Below are 15689 nucleotides of genomic sequence, written 5' to 3'. Positions count from 1 at the left end.
CTGAAGACAGAGAAGAGTAATTCACAAAGACTCCAGGGACAGTCATGGAGTTGCCCTCTCCACAGCCCTGAGACAAGTGAAAGGGTCATACTGGGAAGGAGGGACAGGAGTGAGGTTGTGGGGGATGCAAAACCTCAGGATTAAAGTGTGCAAGAACCAGGGGAGCAATGTGCCCTACCCTTAGTAACACAATGTCCTTGGAGAAATTCCTAGGCTTGTAGTCTGGGTGGGGGATGGCTCCTCTCACAGGGATGACGTGATGGAACCTTTCCTGCTCCTGGATGTTGTGGAGCCTCAGGGAGAAGTGGGTTAAGCTGCACAGAGCAGAATGGGATTTGCAGTCACAGGAGATGCACCCCAGGAGCCATGAAGGAGGCAGAATAGCCTGGGACATGGCAGGACTGGAGTACCGGGGAATTACAGCAGTGGGGCCCTGGGGCTGAGCATCCCCCTGTCCTCTGCTTCTTGGCATTCCAAGTTGCCTGGCAGTTCCTGGAGCAGATTCCAGGTGCTCAGTCAGGTGCAGAGCTTGCCTTTCTCTAAGCAAAACCTTGAATTTCTCCCCTGTGCACTCTGGGCATGGAGCATGACCTCAGCCTCCTCCCGATGCCACCTTTGACCAGCCCGTCTCTTCAACAGGCCGCTTGCACAGACCTGTCCCTCTCTCTCCAAAGCTTACTTGTCCTCTGAAGGGCTCTTCTGTGTTACTAGGTGGCCCAGCTCTGCAGCTCCTGAGAAGGCAGTTCTCTATGAAGTGTCACCAGAAGGGTGGGGCCACATGCTGTTCCTCAACTTCCTCAGCAGCCAGCGGCTGCTGTCAGCACAAAGTCCTCACACATGAGGAAACTCTCACAGCTTTTTCTTTTCTCTGGAGTCTGGATCAGACGAAATGCCAGATAGTGACAAGAATAAGGATTGGCCTCATGGCCCCGGATGATTTTCCCTGAAAGAAGAATTCTACCCTGCTTGCTGTGCTCATGGAGTCACAGGCTGGAGCAGGGAACTGGGGACAAAGGAGAGCAGGGTGGGAAGGAGCTGGAATGGCAGACAGTGGGGTCTGTAGCAGCCAGAAGCAATCAAGAAGGGGGCCCTGCAAGTTCCTGGCATTGAAACCCAGGCTTGCCTAGTGACCCTCCGGACTCAAATTCTCTCTCTGTCAAAGAGAAGAGCAGCCTTCGTCCTTAATTCCTTCTGTAGTCACATGTGTGGCAGACAGGAATGGTGTTTGGAACAAATGATGGAGTCCTGCTGAATCCTGCAAAATCCTTTCCCTGACGTTCTCTGAGTCCTCTCCTCCCTCTTCTTATCCTGACCTCACTGGCTGCTGGTCTGTAATATTCGGAACATGAGCTCAAGAAGCTGGGCTGTGTTTGCTCTGTATCTACTTGAGCCTGGCAGGTTGTAGGTGCCCAGTAAATGTCTTGTCTGCCCCAAAGAATGGCTCCCAGTTAGCCTCTGAGTAGTGTAGGTTGGGATAGTCCTGGTGGGGTTCTGAGAAGCAGGCAAGATGGAGCCAGCCAAAGGTGTGCCCATTGACTGAAAACTTACCAGAGAGAACTTGAGAGTGAACCAGCTGAACATCAGTGTTAAGGGAACTGGGATGCTGCCAGCTCTGGGATCAACTGGATCCTTAGCTTCTTTCCTGGGTGGCATGGGAGTGACAAAGCTTGGAGAAGGGAATGGAATTGGAGGATATCTTTTAGGACATTGAGTTAGAAAGCTACTGGGCCCTACTTTGATTTCAGAAGCCAGCCCCTTTCTCCAAGCTGCCCTTTGCTCGGGAATTAATTATTTCCCATTCCCAGCTCCCAATCTCCTTCCCGAGGCCTTTGTAAAAGAACCCGCTTTCCAGATGACAAGGGTAGGGCCTGGGGAGGAACAGCACCCACTGGCCCTCCTGGAGAAAAGCGTTCTGCCCTGCCATTCCTGCTGAGTTTTCATTATGCGTCAGATTTGCTGGTGTTTGAGGGAGTTTAGACCTGGAGTTCAGATAGTTCTCGGATGGACCAGCACTAGGATGTATCTGAGTGCAGAGTCTGAGCAGGGCTGAGCCAGTGAGGGATGAAGCTGGGCCTATGTTAGTGGGGACAGTCACTCACCTGACTCTCCCCTGTGGGACAGAAGAAATGCCACCATGAGTGGCAGTGGCCACATGTCCCCAGGAAGGCTGCCCAGGTCACAGCTGCTGATGCTTCCTCTTTGTCGTCTAACTCCAAGGGTCTCCTAAGTTTTGTGGCCGTTATCGCATAACCCTCTGAATGCCTCACACTGCCATCTGATCAAGTCCTCGGGCCTGAGTGGAACAAGAGCTTATCAGTCACCACACAAGCACTCGCAGCTCTTGTCTCAGTGCTGACCATACTCACAGAAAGCAGGAACTGCCGGGTACACGTGGCGTGGTTGAAGATGTTGATCACCCAGTAGCAGGTCCCTGAGCCCCAGCAACCTGAGTCTTGTGATGATAGATCCAACACTATCTTCATTTCCTTGGCTCTCTTTGGAGCTCATTATTGAGGATGATTATTTGTGGAGGCCCCGTTCTCTGTGAGACTTGGGGGTATTGATATGAGATACCTTGCTTCTAGTGGAGGAGACAAAACCATCAGGGATCAGACAAGGGTGGTGAGCATGATGGTTAGATGGATGGACAGAAGGTGTGGCCATGGCTGAAGAGGGCTTGTTCCATTCCTAAAGAACTGAGTGATTTAAAACAACAACCAAAGTGATTTTGTCCACAAATCTGCGTTTTGCTCTGGGTTTAGTGTGGATGGGTACCCTCTGCTCCCCTTGGTGTTAGCAGAGGCTTGGTGCCTGGAGGCCAGAATCACCTGAAGGCTTGCTCACACATGCCCAGTGGTTGGTGCTGGCTGTCTGCTCGGCACATCCCTTCCTCTCCGTGAGGGCCTCTCAAGTAGTCTCTGCACATGGGTTTGTAGGGTCTTCCTCACATCATGATGGTGGGCTTCCCAGAGTGAGCATCTCCCAAAAAGAGAGCCAGCAGGCAGAAGCTGTGTTCTTTTTATTACCTAGACTTTGAAGTCATAATGCATCACTTCTACCCTATTTCACTGGTTCGTGGCATCTAAAGCCCCCCTCAGCCCCATTTAACAAAAAAGGTCACAAACCCACCTGTGAGTGGGAGGGCTGTTGCAGTCCTGTAAGAAGAGCCTGTGGGATGGGAGATACACAGAGGCCATCCCATCAAAACACAATCTGTCACGCTGTTCTAGGTGCCTGTAGAGTTGGTCAGAGGCTCTGATGTGTCTAAGCCCAGGTCACAGCCTTTGATTGGCTGGAGTCTGCTTACTCCAAATCCTGTGTCCTAAGAATGGAAGATTGTTGGTTCTCCCCAAAGTTATTCTCCTCAATGAATTACTGATACCATGTGAAGTGGGAACAGATGCAAGGGAGCCCAAGCAGTATTCTCACACCACTGCCCAGAGAACTACATTTCTGATATCCCAGTACCATTCTCTACAAGAGTTATCTTGATTATCTCCCCATAATGGAAAAGAATAGAGAGTCATGGAATTGAAAATACTGTTGGTTTTAAACATGATGATCCCAATTCTCTTAAAAAGCGGTAGAACTTTAGTTAAAGAAAGAAGGCACAATGTCAGTGGTGACTCTGGAATGGGAACCACGGTGAACCAGAGCGAGGTGTTCAAGCCTTGCCTGTGTGGCGTGGGGCAAATGCTCACACCAGGCCTGCCTCTGTGTAGACAGCCTCCTCACCCCACATTACCTCAGACACCCGGCACTGGGCTGCATGGCTTGGGGTGTCAGAATACATGTGAGGCGAGGATGGCAGCCAAGTGCAGGGAGTGGATGCCCAAGCTGGGTGAGCAGGGTGTTCACACAAGGGGTTGTCCTAGTAGGTGGTATTGGAGCTCAAGTGGGGAGACAGAGACCTCTACAGGGGGGCAGGCTGGTGCCATTTGTCAGATCAGGCTGCTTAGGGTGCGGTGGGCTTTGGCATAAAGGGGCTGCTGATGTGGAATGCCAGAGCCTACATGGAGGAAGAAGGGGACCCACATAGGGGAAGATGGGAATGTGGGAGATTTGTTATATAAATCTCTGTGAGGATTAATCTAATAAGTAAACATAGTAAAGCTAATGATTAGATGTCTAAAGATTAGTTGATATTGATGATATGAATGTTAGTTTCCTGGGTTTGGTGGCTGGAATGTGGTTATGTACGAGTGTCCTTGTTTGTAGGAATTACACACCAAAGTATTTGGGAAGTGACAGAGCACCATGTCAGTAACTTTGCCCTCTCACTGCTCAAGAAAATAGAAATTCTTTGTATTGTACTTGCAATTTCTCTGTAAGTTTGAGATTGGTTTAAAATTAGGAGGAAATCCATAGCTTTCACATATACAAACAACCATCAGTTTGAAGATATAAGTATAAAGAAAATCTATTATAGAAGCAACAAAAAACCCAAGATGCCAGGAAAAGCTTAACCAGAATTGTGAAAAATCTATTCAAGGAAAACTTTTAAATAGTCCTAAAACCACAAAAATAGACTTGAGAAATAGAAAGATAGTCTTAGTTCTCAGATAGGATGGATCTACACCAAAAACGTATAATTTCTCCCCAAAGTAATATATACATTTAATGTGATTCCTATAAAAATATCAATTTTTCACAAGTTCTAGACAATTTCCAAATTTATCTGGAAAATAAACAAGCAAGATTAGCTAGGAAAATTGTGACAAAAAGGAAAAAGACTAGTAATGGAGAGGATTAACACTGTCAGATATTAAAAAATCTTATAAAACTTCTTTACTGAAAACAGTGTGGCCCTGACTCATGAACAGACAGAGAGATGAATCAAACAGAAAAAGAAATCCGGAAACATTCCCCAGCACATATGGAAATGTAGTTTTTCATAAGGTAGGATTTCAGATCATTGGGGAAATGATGCACTTTTTAATAAATGACACTGGAACAACTAGACAGTGATTTGTTAAGAGATTAAGTTGGAGTCACATTTCATGTAAACCACCAGAGTAAACTCCAAACAGATAAGATCTTCAAATATACAAAATAACACCATTCATGCAGTAGAAATAAACATGGGTAAATTCCTTTATAACTTAAAAAAGGGAAGGCCTTTCTAGAAATGACTCTAAATCCAGAAACATTAAAAGAAAAGATTGATAAATAAACTTCAATATATAAATAAAAAACTTTTTTAATTTGTATGCCAAAAAGCATGTAAGGAAAATCAAAATACAGACAGCGAACTTGGAAAGCAAAAAACTATTGCAGTACATATCACACTTAAAGAGCTAATCTATCTAATATATAAAGAACTCTGAAAATTCAGAAGCAAAAGACCAACACCTGATAGAAGAATGGGCAAAAGACAAGACAGTTCACAGTAAAATATAATTAAAACATAATGAAGTCTTATCTCAATCATATTAAGAGAAATGGAAATAAAATATGGAAAAAATGGAAATAATAATTCTACCAAGACACTCTATTTCATCTCAGGTGGCTGAAGTTCTGAAGTTAAAGAGCACGCTCCATGAGCAAGGCTGTTTTCTTTGGATTGGTGTGGCAGGATATGTCTTTATTTTCCCTTCCATCATTTTGCTCTCATCCTATCCATGTCTTTATATTGGAGTGTCTCCTGTACACAGCACAAAATTGGTCTTGCATTTTTTATCCAGACTGACAGTCTCTGCTCTTTAATTGGAGTGTTTAATCTGCTTACATTTCATGCAACTACTGATAGGGGTAGGTTGTAGAATACCATATTGCTATTTGATTCCTATTTGTGTGATTAATTGTTTGTTTCTGTGTCCTGCTTTTCCTGCCTTCCTTTGTTGTATCTCTTTTTGCTTTCTCTATCGGCTTTTGGTTAGATCTCTATATAGTATTTTAGTGAGTACTGTAGGATTGCAATATTCCTCATTCACATGTCACAGTCTGCTTTGAATTACTATTATACCACTTCATATAAGAACATTTCAATAAAATATTTCCATTTATCCTCCCTCCCACCCTTTGAGTTATTTTTGTTATACATTTTGCTACTATATTGCATAAATCCTAAAGCATTTTTGCCTTAAATAGTCGTTAACCATTGAAACAAATTTATATAAAGTCTTTTATATTAGGTCACATTTACACTTCTTTTATTCTTTTTCCTTCCTTCCTACGATGGGGATCATTTCGCTTCAGCCTGAGGAACCGCTTTCAGTCTGTCTTGCAGTGCAGGTCCGATGGCAACAAATTCTCATAGCCTTATTTTTCTGAAAATGTCTTTGCTTTCCCTTAATTTTTCAACAATATATTCACTGATCATAGAGTTCCAGAAAGAGGTTGCCTATCTCTTTTTTCTTTCCAAACATTTAGAAATGTCATCTCACTGTCTTCTGACTTCCATCATTTCTGATGAGAGCTTATTGTTAATCTTATTGTTGTTTCTATACAGTAAAGCATACTGCTTTCCTCTCTGTCTACTTTCAGCCTTTTGTTTTCATCTTTTTTTTCTTTTTTTTCTGAAGAAGATTGGGCCTGACTTGACATCTATGTCCATCCTCTTCCACGTGTTTTTGTTTATGGGGTGTCTGTCACAGCATGGCTTCATGAGTAGTGTGTAGGTCCACGTCTGGGATCCAAACCAGCAAACTCAGGGCCACCGAAGCAGAGTAGACAAACTGAACCACTGCACTGCTGGGGGGCCCCTATCTTTGGTTTCTACCAGTTTGAATATTTTATGCTTACATGTGGTTTCCTTTGTTCTCCCCAAGCTTCACTGAGCTTCCTGAATCTGTGGATGAGGAATGTCATCTAGCAATAGTCCTATGACGAAAAGGAACCAGTGGCTGCACTTCTTTTATGGTGAAATGTGTTTGTTGGACAAAAGCAGTGTTGTGTGGAATACCAAGACAGGAAATCAACCCTGTGAGTTCTGTAAGTCCACAAAGGGGGAACCAGCAGAAGTACGGTGGTGGGCAGGAAGGCAGAGCCATCCCGAGACACATTCACGAAATAAATTAGCAAGATCTCACTTTCCTTTGGGCCTCTCTCTACCAGGAGCTGGCTTGGCGGTTCTCTCCCTGCCAACCTGGGACCCAGCTCTTCTTGTGGGTCTGGATGGAAGAAGGGGTGATGTGGGTGACGTTTGGTGAGTAGAAGCATCTCCTTGAGGTCATTGTAGAGATATTTTGTTTATTTTTATTCTTAAATTTTAGTTACAAACATGTTGAGCAACAGAAGGGTCATTTCCTCAAAGGCAGGAGTGAGGTAGAGAATACTTCCACAGATAAAGGAGATTTGAAGGAATCAGCAGGATTAGGGTGCTTACCCACCCCCATCCAAATGTGCCCCTGAGCAGACATCAGCTCACCAAGGGAGGCCTTGGAATCCTTGTCACAGAATGGCTGCACAGCAGCCCAGAGGTTTTCTCTCCAGGGAGGTGTGTGAGCAGAAGCTCAGCTCTTGTTCAGGGATGCCAGGAAGTCATCACGGGGCGGGGGTTAGACCACATGTCAGGGCTCTTGCTGGCCTGGCTGTCAGGGTGCCTGGGCTCAGTCCAGGCTCTGTTCTAACTCTGTGGTCCCTTCAGTCGGCCACTGCCCCCTTCTGGGACTGTGTCCCTCTCTCATCTCTCACAGGAGGAGGAAGACCTAGACCAGGGGTTCTCAACATGTTTTAACCACAGAACCATTTCCCCAAGTACATGTGATATCTAAACTCAATATGCACGTGGCTGGGCTACTTTTTTAAATATTATTTTTGCTTTGCTTTTGGCATTTTCTCTTTTGTATTTTTCCATCAAGGATCCAGGTTCTTAGTATGTCTTAGATACAGAGATATTTTTTCGGCTCCAGATCAGAAGCTGCGTGTCCTCATTGCTCTCCCCTTGTGAAAGTGTCCGCAGTCACGAAGAGATGATGTTGGTACCTGCTTTGTGCACAATATGATGAGAAAGACCATGCCTGTGAGGGTTACATGATCCCAGAGTACGTTCCCCTTGTGGAGAGAGGGTAGTGCTGTGTGTGTTTGGAGCAATAGCTCAGAGCTGGGACATATGCTCAGCTCCCAGGTCGTGACCCAGATGAGTGGCAAGCCCTTGGAGAGATGACTGCTGGGAGTGTTTCCTGAGCTGAGCCCAACTCAGGGAGATCCTCATTCAGCAAAGGATCCAGTACTCTATGTGTGGCCTCCAGCCAAAACCCTCCTAAAGTAAAAAAATCTGGGTGGTCTGGAACCTATGGATGCAGCAGTAACAGTGATGGTCTAAAGAGGAGAGGCCTTTCTCCAGTTTTCCAGAGTGTGTGAATCTCCCTGAAACTGGTTTGATTCTGCGCAGGCAGGAGGTACAGTAACCACAGCGATCATGTTTCCAGCCAGTCCAGTTGGATGGGTGTTTAGAATCTGACTCTAGTTGCCTGCAAGCAAATACGTAATACAGTTTTTCCTACCATCTTAATCTGTGCAATGACACTCCTATGTCCCACTTTTGAGGCAAATGAAGGTAAGGCTGCCCTCGCTGCCCCTCTCCCTCCCTACGGGCTGCCCTCTCCTCTAGGTGAAGACGATGCTCCAGTGGACAGAATTTGGTGACTTCACCCAGAGAAACTAAATGACTAATGTCATTTCCAAATCCCATGCCCTGCTGTTCTAGAGTCACATGTGCTCACGCTCACATGGACTGTGACCAGCAATAGGAACAGAATGCAAGTACTTTATTCCTGTGGATTTCCCACGAGATCTAGGCCATGTGCACTCATGTGAGGAGGCAGAGAGAGTTACATGATTTGGGTGAAACTCACATTGTCAGTGTCCCTTGGGTTCTGATGACAGAGTCTGTATTAGGTCCACTGTGGATCCCCAGTGCCAGGCCCTTAGGAGCTCAATCAGGGTGTGTTTGTTTATTGATGGAAAAATGGTGCTTTCCAGTCCTACTGCAGAGAGGGTAGGGCTAACTCAAAAGGCTAAGACAGCCCTAGGTGTCCAGTAAGGGGTCTTAGCCTAGAGTCCAGGAATGACTAAGAGTGACAGGCTGAAATGTACACAGGCCACTGAATGACCAAGTGGCCAATGCACCCTGAGTACTTGAGGAGTCACTGGGCTGAATGTGAGGGATTGAGCTGGCCTTGTCAGGTGAGAGATGGGGCTGGGGTTCTGGAGAGACAGCCTGCCTGCTGTGTTCTCCATGGGTCCCGCCTTTTGCCAGCATGAGCCTGATTCCTTGTGGCACTCTCTGCCATGGCGTGAGCTAGCCTGGCATCTCAGGGAGAGGCCCTGCTGGAACCACACGCAGCTCTGGGTGTCCTAAGAAGGAGGGCTATATGGATGGGGCCAACTCAGATCAGGCTTGTGTGGAGGGGACAGGAGTTGGTGGACTCTGAGAACTCCCAGTGGAAAGCAGGGATGGAGAAGAAGGGGCAGCCGGGAGACCTGAGGGCAAGCTGGGCCCCAAGGTCACAGGAGGGTAGGGAGGAAACTCAGTCTGGGTGAGAACGAGGAGCTTCTCCAGAGACCCACCCTGACTCCGCGTCAGTTCCCTGGCTGTGGGAGAGAAATGTCCTGCTCAGGCAGCCTCTCCCCTCCCCAGTGTGTGTGGCTATGCCACTGAGCTGCAGCCCCATGCTTGCCTCCTTGGTGTCCAGAACCCATCGTGTCATCCCCCTTTCTGTCTGCCATATAACACAGGGAAGGAGGTAAGAAGTTCACCCTGAGCCCCAGGACCAGAGAGGTTCATGTTTTGTCCTGATGGTGCTCAGCTACAGCCCTGGCAGAAGGGTAGATCCAGAGATAGGTGTGGGTCACAAGGAGCTGGGTAACAGCCTTGCATGAGGTTTGGGGGAGATGATGGTGGGAGGTGGAAGAGGAGGAACCAGAAAACAGCAGGTTTGTGCCATTGGCCTTCTAAGCAGTTAGTGCCTGTGAATGAGGGTCAATAAATAAACGAGAAACCAGCCCTTCCCGCTCAGCTTAGAGACATTTATTTAGTTATGGTGTCATTCTGGATCAGCTCCAGAGAAGGTGGGCTGGTTCCTACAGTTAGAGGCTTTTAATGGTTTTCTTTTCTTTTTTTTTTTTTAAAGATTTTAGTTTTTTCCTGTTTTTTCTCTCCAAAGCCTCCTGGTACATAGTTGTATATTCTTAGTTGTGGATCCTTCTAGTTGTGGCGTGTGGGATGCTGCCTCAGCATGTCCTGTTGAGCAGTGCCATGTCCGCGCCTAGGATGTAAACGGGCAAAACCCTGGGCCACCTCAGTGGAGTGCACGAACTTAGCCACTCTGCCATGTGGCCTTCAAGGTTTTCTTTATCCAGGGCATAAAGCTTGAGACTTTGGTGAAGGCCCGTGGAGGAGTCCCGTTGCATCTTCCATAGGAGACAAGGCCCTGGATCAAGTTGTTACACACAAGAGGGCCCCCGGAGTCCCCCTGTGGACAGAGAGTGGGGAGGATTGAGTCCGTGCTTGCCCTGCTCCTACCCACCAGCATCCCAAGTGCCTTCTCAGTGAAGGCTGCGTGGCCTGGCCTCCATGTGGGAGATCAGAGAGCGGGGCAGGCCCCTGTGGGCCCCTCAGCTGCCCAGTTCTGACCCTGGACATTGTCCCAGCTTCATTTCACTCAAGGGGGCCTCCCTCTCCTCCCCCAGGTCCTGGATCCTCTCCCCATGAGGGCGCTGTGGGACTGTTATTTGGTCTACCATTTAAGGACATGGAAGCAGGCAGGTGGGGCTGACACTCAGCATGGAGGGTGAGCCATTTAATCAAAATGGGAGCCAGCTCTGAGGAGCCACCTTGTTTGACTGCTGCACACCCAGGGAGCACTTTCCTAACACCTGTGCCCGGCGTGGGGCAGAGTGTTGCCAATTCATCTTCTGAATGGAGCACCATGTTTGGATGCATCTCAGGCCCCTGGTAGGCTCCCAGAAGGCCTGTGACTCCCCACTCTGGCTTTTCCCCCTTGTCTTCCCAGGAGAAAGATCAGAGTCTAAGGGGTGAAGGAGTTCCCACTGCTTGGGTTTGAAAGTCCCAAAACACCCCTCTCCCCAGAGCCAAGCTGGGTAGATGCCCAGTCTTACCTTAAAAGAAGACTTCTTTTCCTTCGGGTCCCCCACACAAAGCTGAGTGGTACTGTTGTAATTGCGTAAGTAGGATTTGCACACGCGGTCCTGCTGCACGGTCAGCTCCACCTCCTGCAGAGTGACTGATGCTCTGCCATTTCGGGTGACTCTCCCCCAGCCAGCCACACTGCACACCTCTCCAGGCCTTACCTGGGCTGTGCCCCAGGGCAGGCTGAGGGGCCTCACAGCTGCAGTCTGAGTAGCCTTTCTCTCCAGCTGATGACAGAGGCAAGAAAGTCCAGCTCAACCACTGGCCTCCTGGGCCTGGACACCGTGATGGGGCTGCACTGACTTCCCTCTGCCCTGAACCATTGGGACTAGTCAGGTGGCCAGGATGGGAAGGAGGGAAGGGACAGGTCCCAGTGGGAGGGGAAACAATCTGGACCCAGGACAGCAAGAGCAGCAGGGAGGTTCCCTTACCTTTAGCAACATGATGTCATTGGAGAACTTCTTACGTTTATAGTCTGGGTGGGGGATGGCTTCCTTCACAGAGATGACCTGCTGGGTCCTCTCCTGCTTCTGGATGTTGTGGGCCCCCAGGGTCACGTTGATTGAGCTACACAGAAAGCAGGGTGAGGGGTGTGGGGGGCATGGAGTCACAGGAGATCCAGCCCAGGAACCATGAAGGGCAGGTGTCAGCTGGGGCAGGGCAGGGCTTCAGGAAGGAGAAATCAAAACAACAGGAGTATTGGGCAGTGGGTGACTCCGAGAGGGGATTCTGGGAGCTTTCTCAGCCCTCAGGTAATATTGTGAAAGGACTCTGAGTTTGCCTTTTGACCCTAGTGAATGGTTTCATCCTCCACAGCTGCTTCATTTGACCAATGTGGTCTCTCTTCTCAACTGGGCCACTAGCTCTCACCTCTGACCCTCTGACCCCAAAGCTTGCCTGTCCTATTCTCACTTTCCATCACCCAGTCGTGCTCTCAGATGGTTCCTCTCATAAGCTGTCATGGCCTTGAGTTACCATGAGCCGGGGAAGCTCCCCTGGGCAGCAGCCCCTGGGTAGAGGACTGGGTCCCTGTTGGGGCCTCAGGCTGTGTTATATATCTTTGTCCCCTCACCTTCCCCAGCAGTGAGCAGCCGTCAGAACAAAGTCCTGTTGCACGAGGACACCGCCACACCTGTGATTTTTCTCTTCAACCAGAAATTGAACAAATGCCATGTAGGGTCGAGAGTGGGGCCTGGCCTCATGTCCCCCGATGATCTCCCCTGAAGGAAAAGTCTTAGCTACTTGTGCGTTCCCAGCGAGTCCACCATGCATGCGTCACCTTGACAGCAGGACTGCTGGGCATCTGGGAGCCCAAGATGGCCTGGAGTTGAGAGGGGCTTTCCCTCTAGAAAAAGGAAGAGGAGCAGGCTTGGCCTGTGAATCTGTCCTCCACAGATAATTGGAGGTGAGCATATGCGTCTTAGGGACAGCAAAATCCTAGAGGCTCCTGAAAATTCCTCTCCTGACTTTGCTTTATTTCAAGAGCCTTTCTAAGGCCCTGTTGTCCTGTGATGTCTAGGATAGTGCTGCTTTCCAGTGGCCAGGACTTAAGTTTAGGGACCTAGACGTTGTCATAGCCTGTTTCCCATGGCCTGACACATAGTGGGGGCCCAAAAGCTATTTGTTGGCTGCATGAAGGAATGGCCCCCGATGGGCCTGAAGGAGAGTTTGTAGAGCCAGTGCTTGTGGGATTCTGGAAAGCAGAGGAGTACAGGTCCACAAACAGTGGCTGCATCCTGGAAAGAAGGGAGCTGCTAAAGGCCTGGGAAGAAAAGCATAGTTGGAGAAGGGACTGAGGGGCCTTGGGACTGAGCAAGGCATAGCAGTCCTCTGGGGACAGTGGTCCCACCAACTCCTGGGTCTGCCGAGCTCCAGACTTCTCTCCTAAGCTGACGCTGAGGGGAGCATCTGTTCATCCCTGACCTGGAAGCCAGGCCCACTCTGCCCTCTGCAGGGGAATTGATTATTTTCTCTTTTCCAGTTTTCTTCTCTCTGCCATGCACTTCCAGTCAACTTCCACTTTCCAGATGGCAAATATAGGGCCTAGGGAGGGAATAGCACCCACTGGCTCTTCTTGAGAACAGCCTTCTGCCCTGCCATTCCTGCTGGTAGCTTACCCAGCGTCATACTTGGGATTCTGAGGTGGGACGGGAGCTGGGATTCAGAATGTTGCTGGTGGATGGATGGATCAGGGATGTGCAGAAGGGGCAGGAGATCTGTGCCCACTGTGTTTGGGGGGAGGGGTTGGGCATCTGAGGGCGGGGATGGTCACTCACCTGCCTCTGTCCCAGGGGACAGTAAAAACACCAGCAGGAGCAGGAGAGGCTGCATCTTTCCAGGAAAGTTGCCCAGGTCAGAGAGACTGGTGCTTCCTCCTTGCTTCTTTTATCCCCGAGGAGAGGAAGGAGGTACAGATGGGATCAGTGACCTCAAGTCCCCCTGTGGTTGTGTGGTGCTTCATCAGAGATGGCTTTCTATGAAAGCTTCCCTCCCCCACTCCTGCCTGAAGATGTCCTCTGGGTGGTTGTGTGGGAATCATGCAGTGACCACATCGGAACCCACAGTGGATGACTCAGGGTGGACCACTTGTTCCAGCCTAGAGCAGGAGCCCAAGGGTACAAAGTGGAGAGTGTGTGCTGTGGTATCAGCCAGTAGAGGTATTGGAGCCCCAGAAACCTGAGTCCCCAGTGATGGAACCACCAATGCCTCATTTCCATGTTGCTAAGTCCATCAGGATTTCTTCAGCAGATGTGTATTTGGCCCCTTCTCTGTGCCATGACCAAACATAGTGGAGATGTGTCTCCTTCCCTTAGAGAGCTTTCTGTCTTGTGGAGGAGAGAGAAGCATCAGTGAGCAGAGCACAATACGGGAAGGGCCATAGCAGAGGGATGCACAAGATGAGAAGAAAGCATGGCCACCATCTACCAAATCCATGTAGCAACCTGCTCATCAGCACAGCTTCCTTCCTAGGGGATTTTAACAACTCTTTTTAAGTTACAAATGCTCAGAGTGATAGAGTCCGTCTCTCTTGTCCGTGTTTTTAACAAAAGTCCTGCACTTGACCTTTATTGGCCTAAATTAACAAATCATTATGACCCTAGGAATTGAACCCACTAATTGACTCAATCCTAGGTCAGTTTCCTTTGGGTAGGCTGGAGTCAGTCCCACCCAAACCATGTGGACTAAGACCGGGAAAGGGCTGAGTCCCCAGAGGAAGTTCAGATGACTAAATTGCTGATACCATGTGAAGTGAGAAAGCTTACCAGGCAACCAAAGACCAATCATTATCCTTTCAGGATTCTCTGTTCTCCATCGAGAGAGCCACACTTCTGATGGAGCTGGCCCGGCACATAATAGACTAATATTAGCTCAACAAACTCTGCTGACGATCTCGCTACGATGGAAGTGAAGGACTGTTGTTTCTAAGCAGACCAAGCCCAATTTTGTTCAGAAAACAACTAAGCATATCTTAGAGGTTAGGGCCTGGTGATTTAAGTTTCCCTCTGTACATTTTCTCTACTTTACAATTTTTCTACAAGGAATAGTCTGTGTGAAAATCCATGATTCTAGCGTAAATATTCTCCTTATCAAACCAAGTGCATTTATCAAACCTCTACCTTTTTGCACCTAGCTTACCCAGTAGTAGACATTTTAAAAATAAAATCATTTTTCTGATTATAGTGGTGATAAATGTTCATTAAGAAAATTTTGAAAGCAGAAAGGGACAATGCCACTCATTTTCCTCTCTCCCACAGAGATCCTGTTACCATGAGCAGTGCATTTTAAATACTTGGGATCATATTATATACACAGCACAGTTTTCTTTTATCCTTATTTAACTCTAAAATTTAAGCATCTTCCTCATGCTCCTAAAAATCTGGTAGTCAATATCACTATCATATTTCTTTCCCACATACTAAAGAATTCAACATGCAACAATTTCCTAACATTTTTGGAAAATTTTAAAAATAATTTAAGTGAAGAGGAAACAATTAAAATTACCTGATTTCCCATCACTCATTGATAATCATCTTTAATGTCTTGAAGTATGATCTAACATTTTTCTTTCGTGTATATCTGCATGTTTTAAAATTCAAGGGGAGTTATGCTAAACATAACTCTATGAGCCTTTATTAAAAATTCAGGTGAAATTCACACAACATACAGTTAACTATTTTAAAGTACAACTCAGAGGCATTTAGTGCATTCAAAATATTGTGTAACTACCACCTCTCCCTAGTTTTGAAACTTTTTCATCCCTCACAACAACCAACCATACCTGGTAAGCTGTAGGTCCACAACACAGTGAGTACCGAATCACTTTCCCTCCTCTGTCTCCTACCCCTGGCCCCGCCCCCGGCAGCCTATAATCTTCTTTCTATCTCTATGGATTTACATATTCTGGATACTTCGTATAAAAGGAATCAATCAGTATTTGACCTGTTGTATCTGGGTTCTTTCACTTAGCATAATGATTTTGAGGTCCATCCAAGCTGTGGCATGTATCAGTATTCATTCTTTTTGTAGATAAATAATATTCCTTTGTATACATATACTACAATTTACCCATTCATCTGTGGGTAGACATTTGGGT

At 47.5% G+C, this 15689-nt stretch overlaps 1 protein-coding gene across 1 annotated transcript; it reads right to left on the bottom strand.

The window, feature by feature from the left end:
* Positions 1-9958: 9958 nt before the first annotated feature.
* Positions 9959-13643, bottom strand: LOC100049805 (granzyme B). Its single transcript, XM_001488193.7, has 5 exons — positions 13372-13643; positions 12168-12315; positions 11527-11662; positions 11065-11322; positions 9959-10418 (listed from the first exon to the last, which is right to left on the bottom strand). The coding sequence occupies exons 1-5, from the start codon at positions 13424-13426 to the stop codon at positions 10263-10265; spliced, it is 753 nt and encodes a 250-aa protein (XP_001488243.3). The 5' UTR covers positions 13427-13643; the 3' UTR covers positions 9959-10262.
* Between the last annotated feature and the right edge of the window lie 2046 nt (positions 13644-15689).

This window comes from Equus caballus, chromosome 1 (assembly GCF_041296265.1).
Source record: "Equus caballus isolate H_3958 breed thoroughbred chromosome 1, TB-T2T, whole genome shotgun sequence".
Classification (NCBI taxonomy): domain Eukaryota; kingdom Metazoa; phylum Chordata; class Mammalia; order Perissodactyla; family Equidae; genus Equus; species Equus caballus.
The sequence above is the reverse complement of the archived record's forward strand: the minus strand, read 5'-3'. Positions and strand labels throughout refer to the sequence as shown.

What these genes read in the sequence shown, in the direction of transcription:
- LOC100049805 (XM_001488193.7), bottom strand. Translation starts at nt 13,426, where the DNA reads ATGCAGCCTCTCCTGCTCCTGCTGGTGTTTTTACTGTCCCCTGGGACA. An exon ending in GTCCCCTGGGACAGAGGCAG is followed by an intron (nt 12,316 to 13,371) that starts GTGAGTGACCAT and finishes CTTTTCCTTCAG; the next exon opens with GGGAGATCATCGGGGGACAT. An exon ending in ATGACATCATGTTGCTAAAG is followed by an intron (nt 11,323 to 11,526) that starts GTAAGGGAACCT and finishes CTCTGTCATCAG; the next exon opens with CTGGAGAGAAAGGCTACTCA.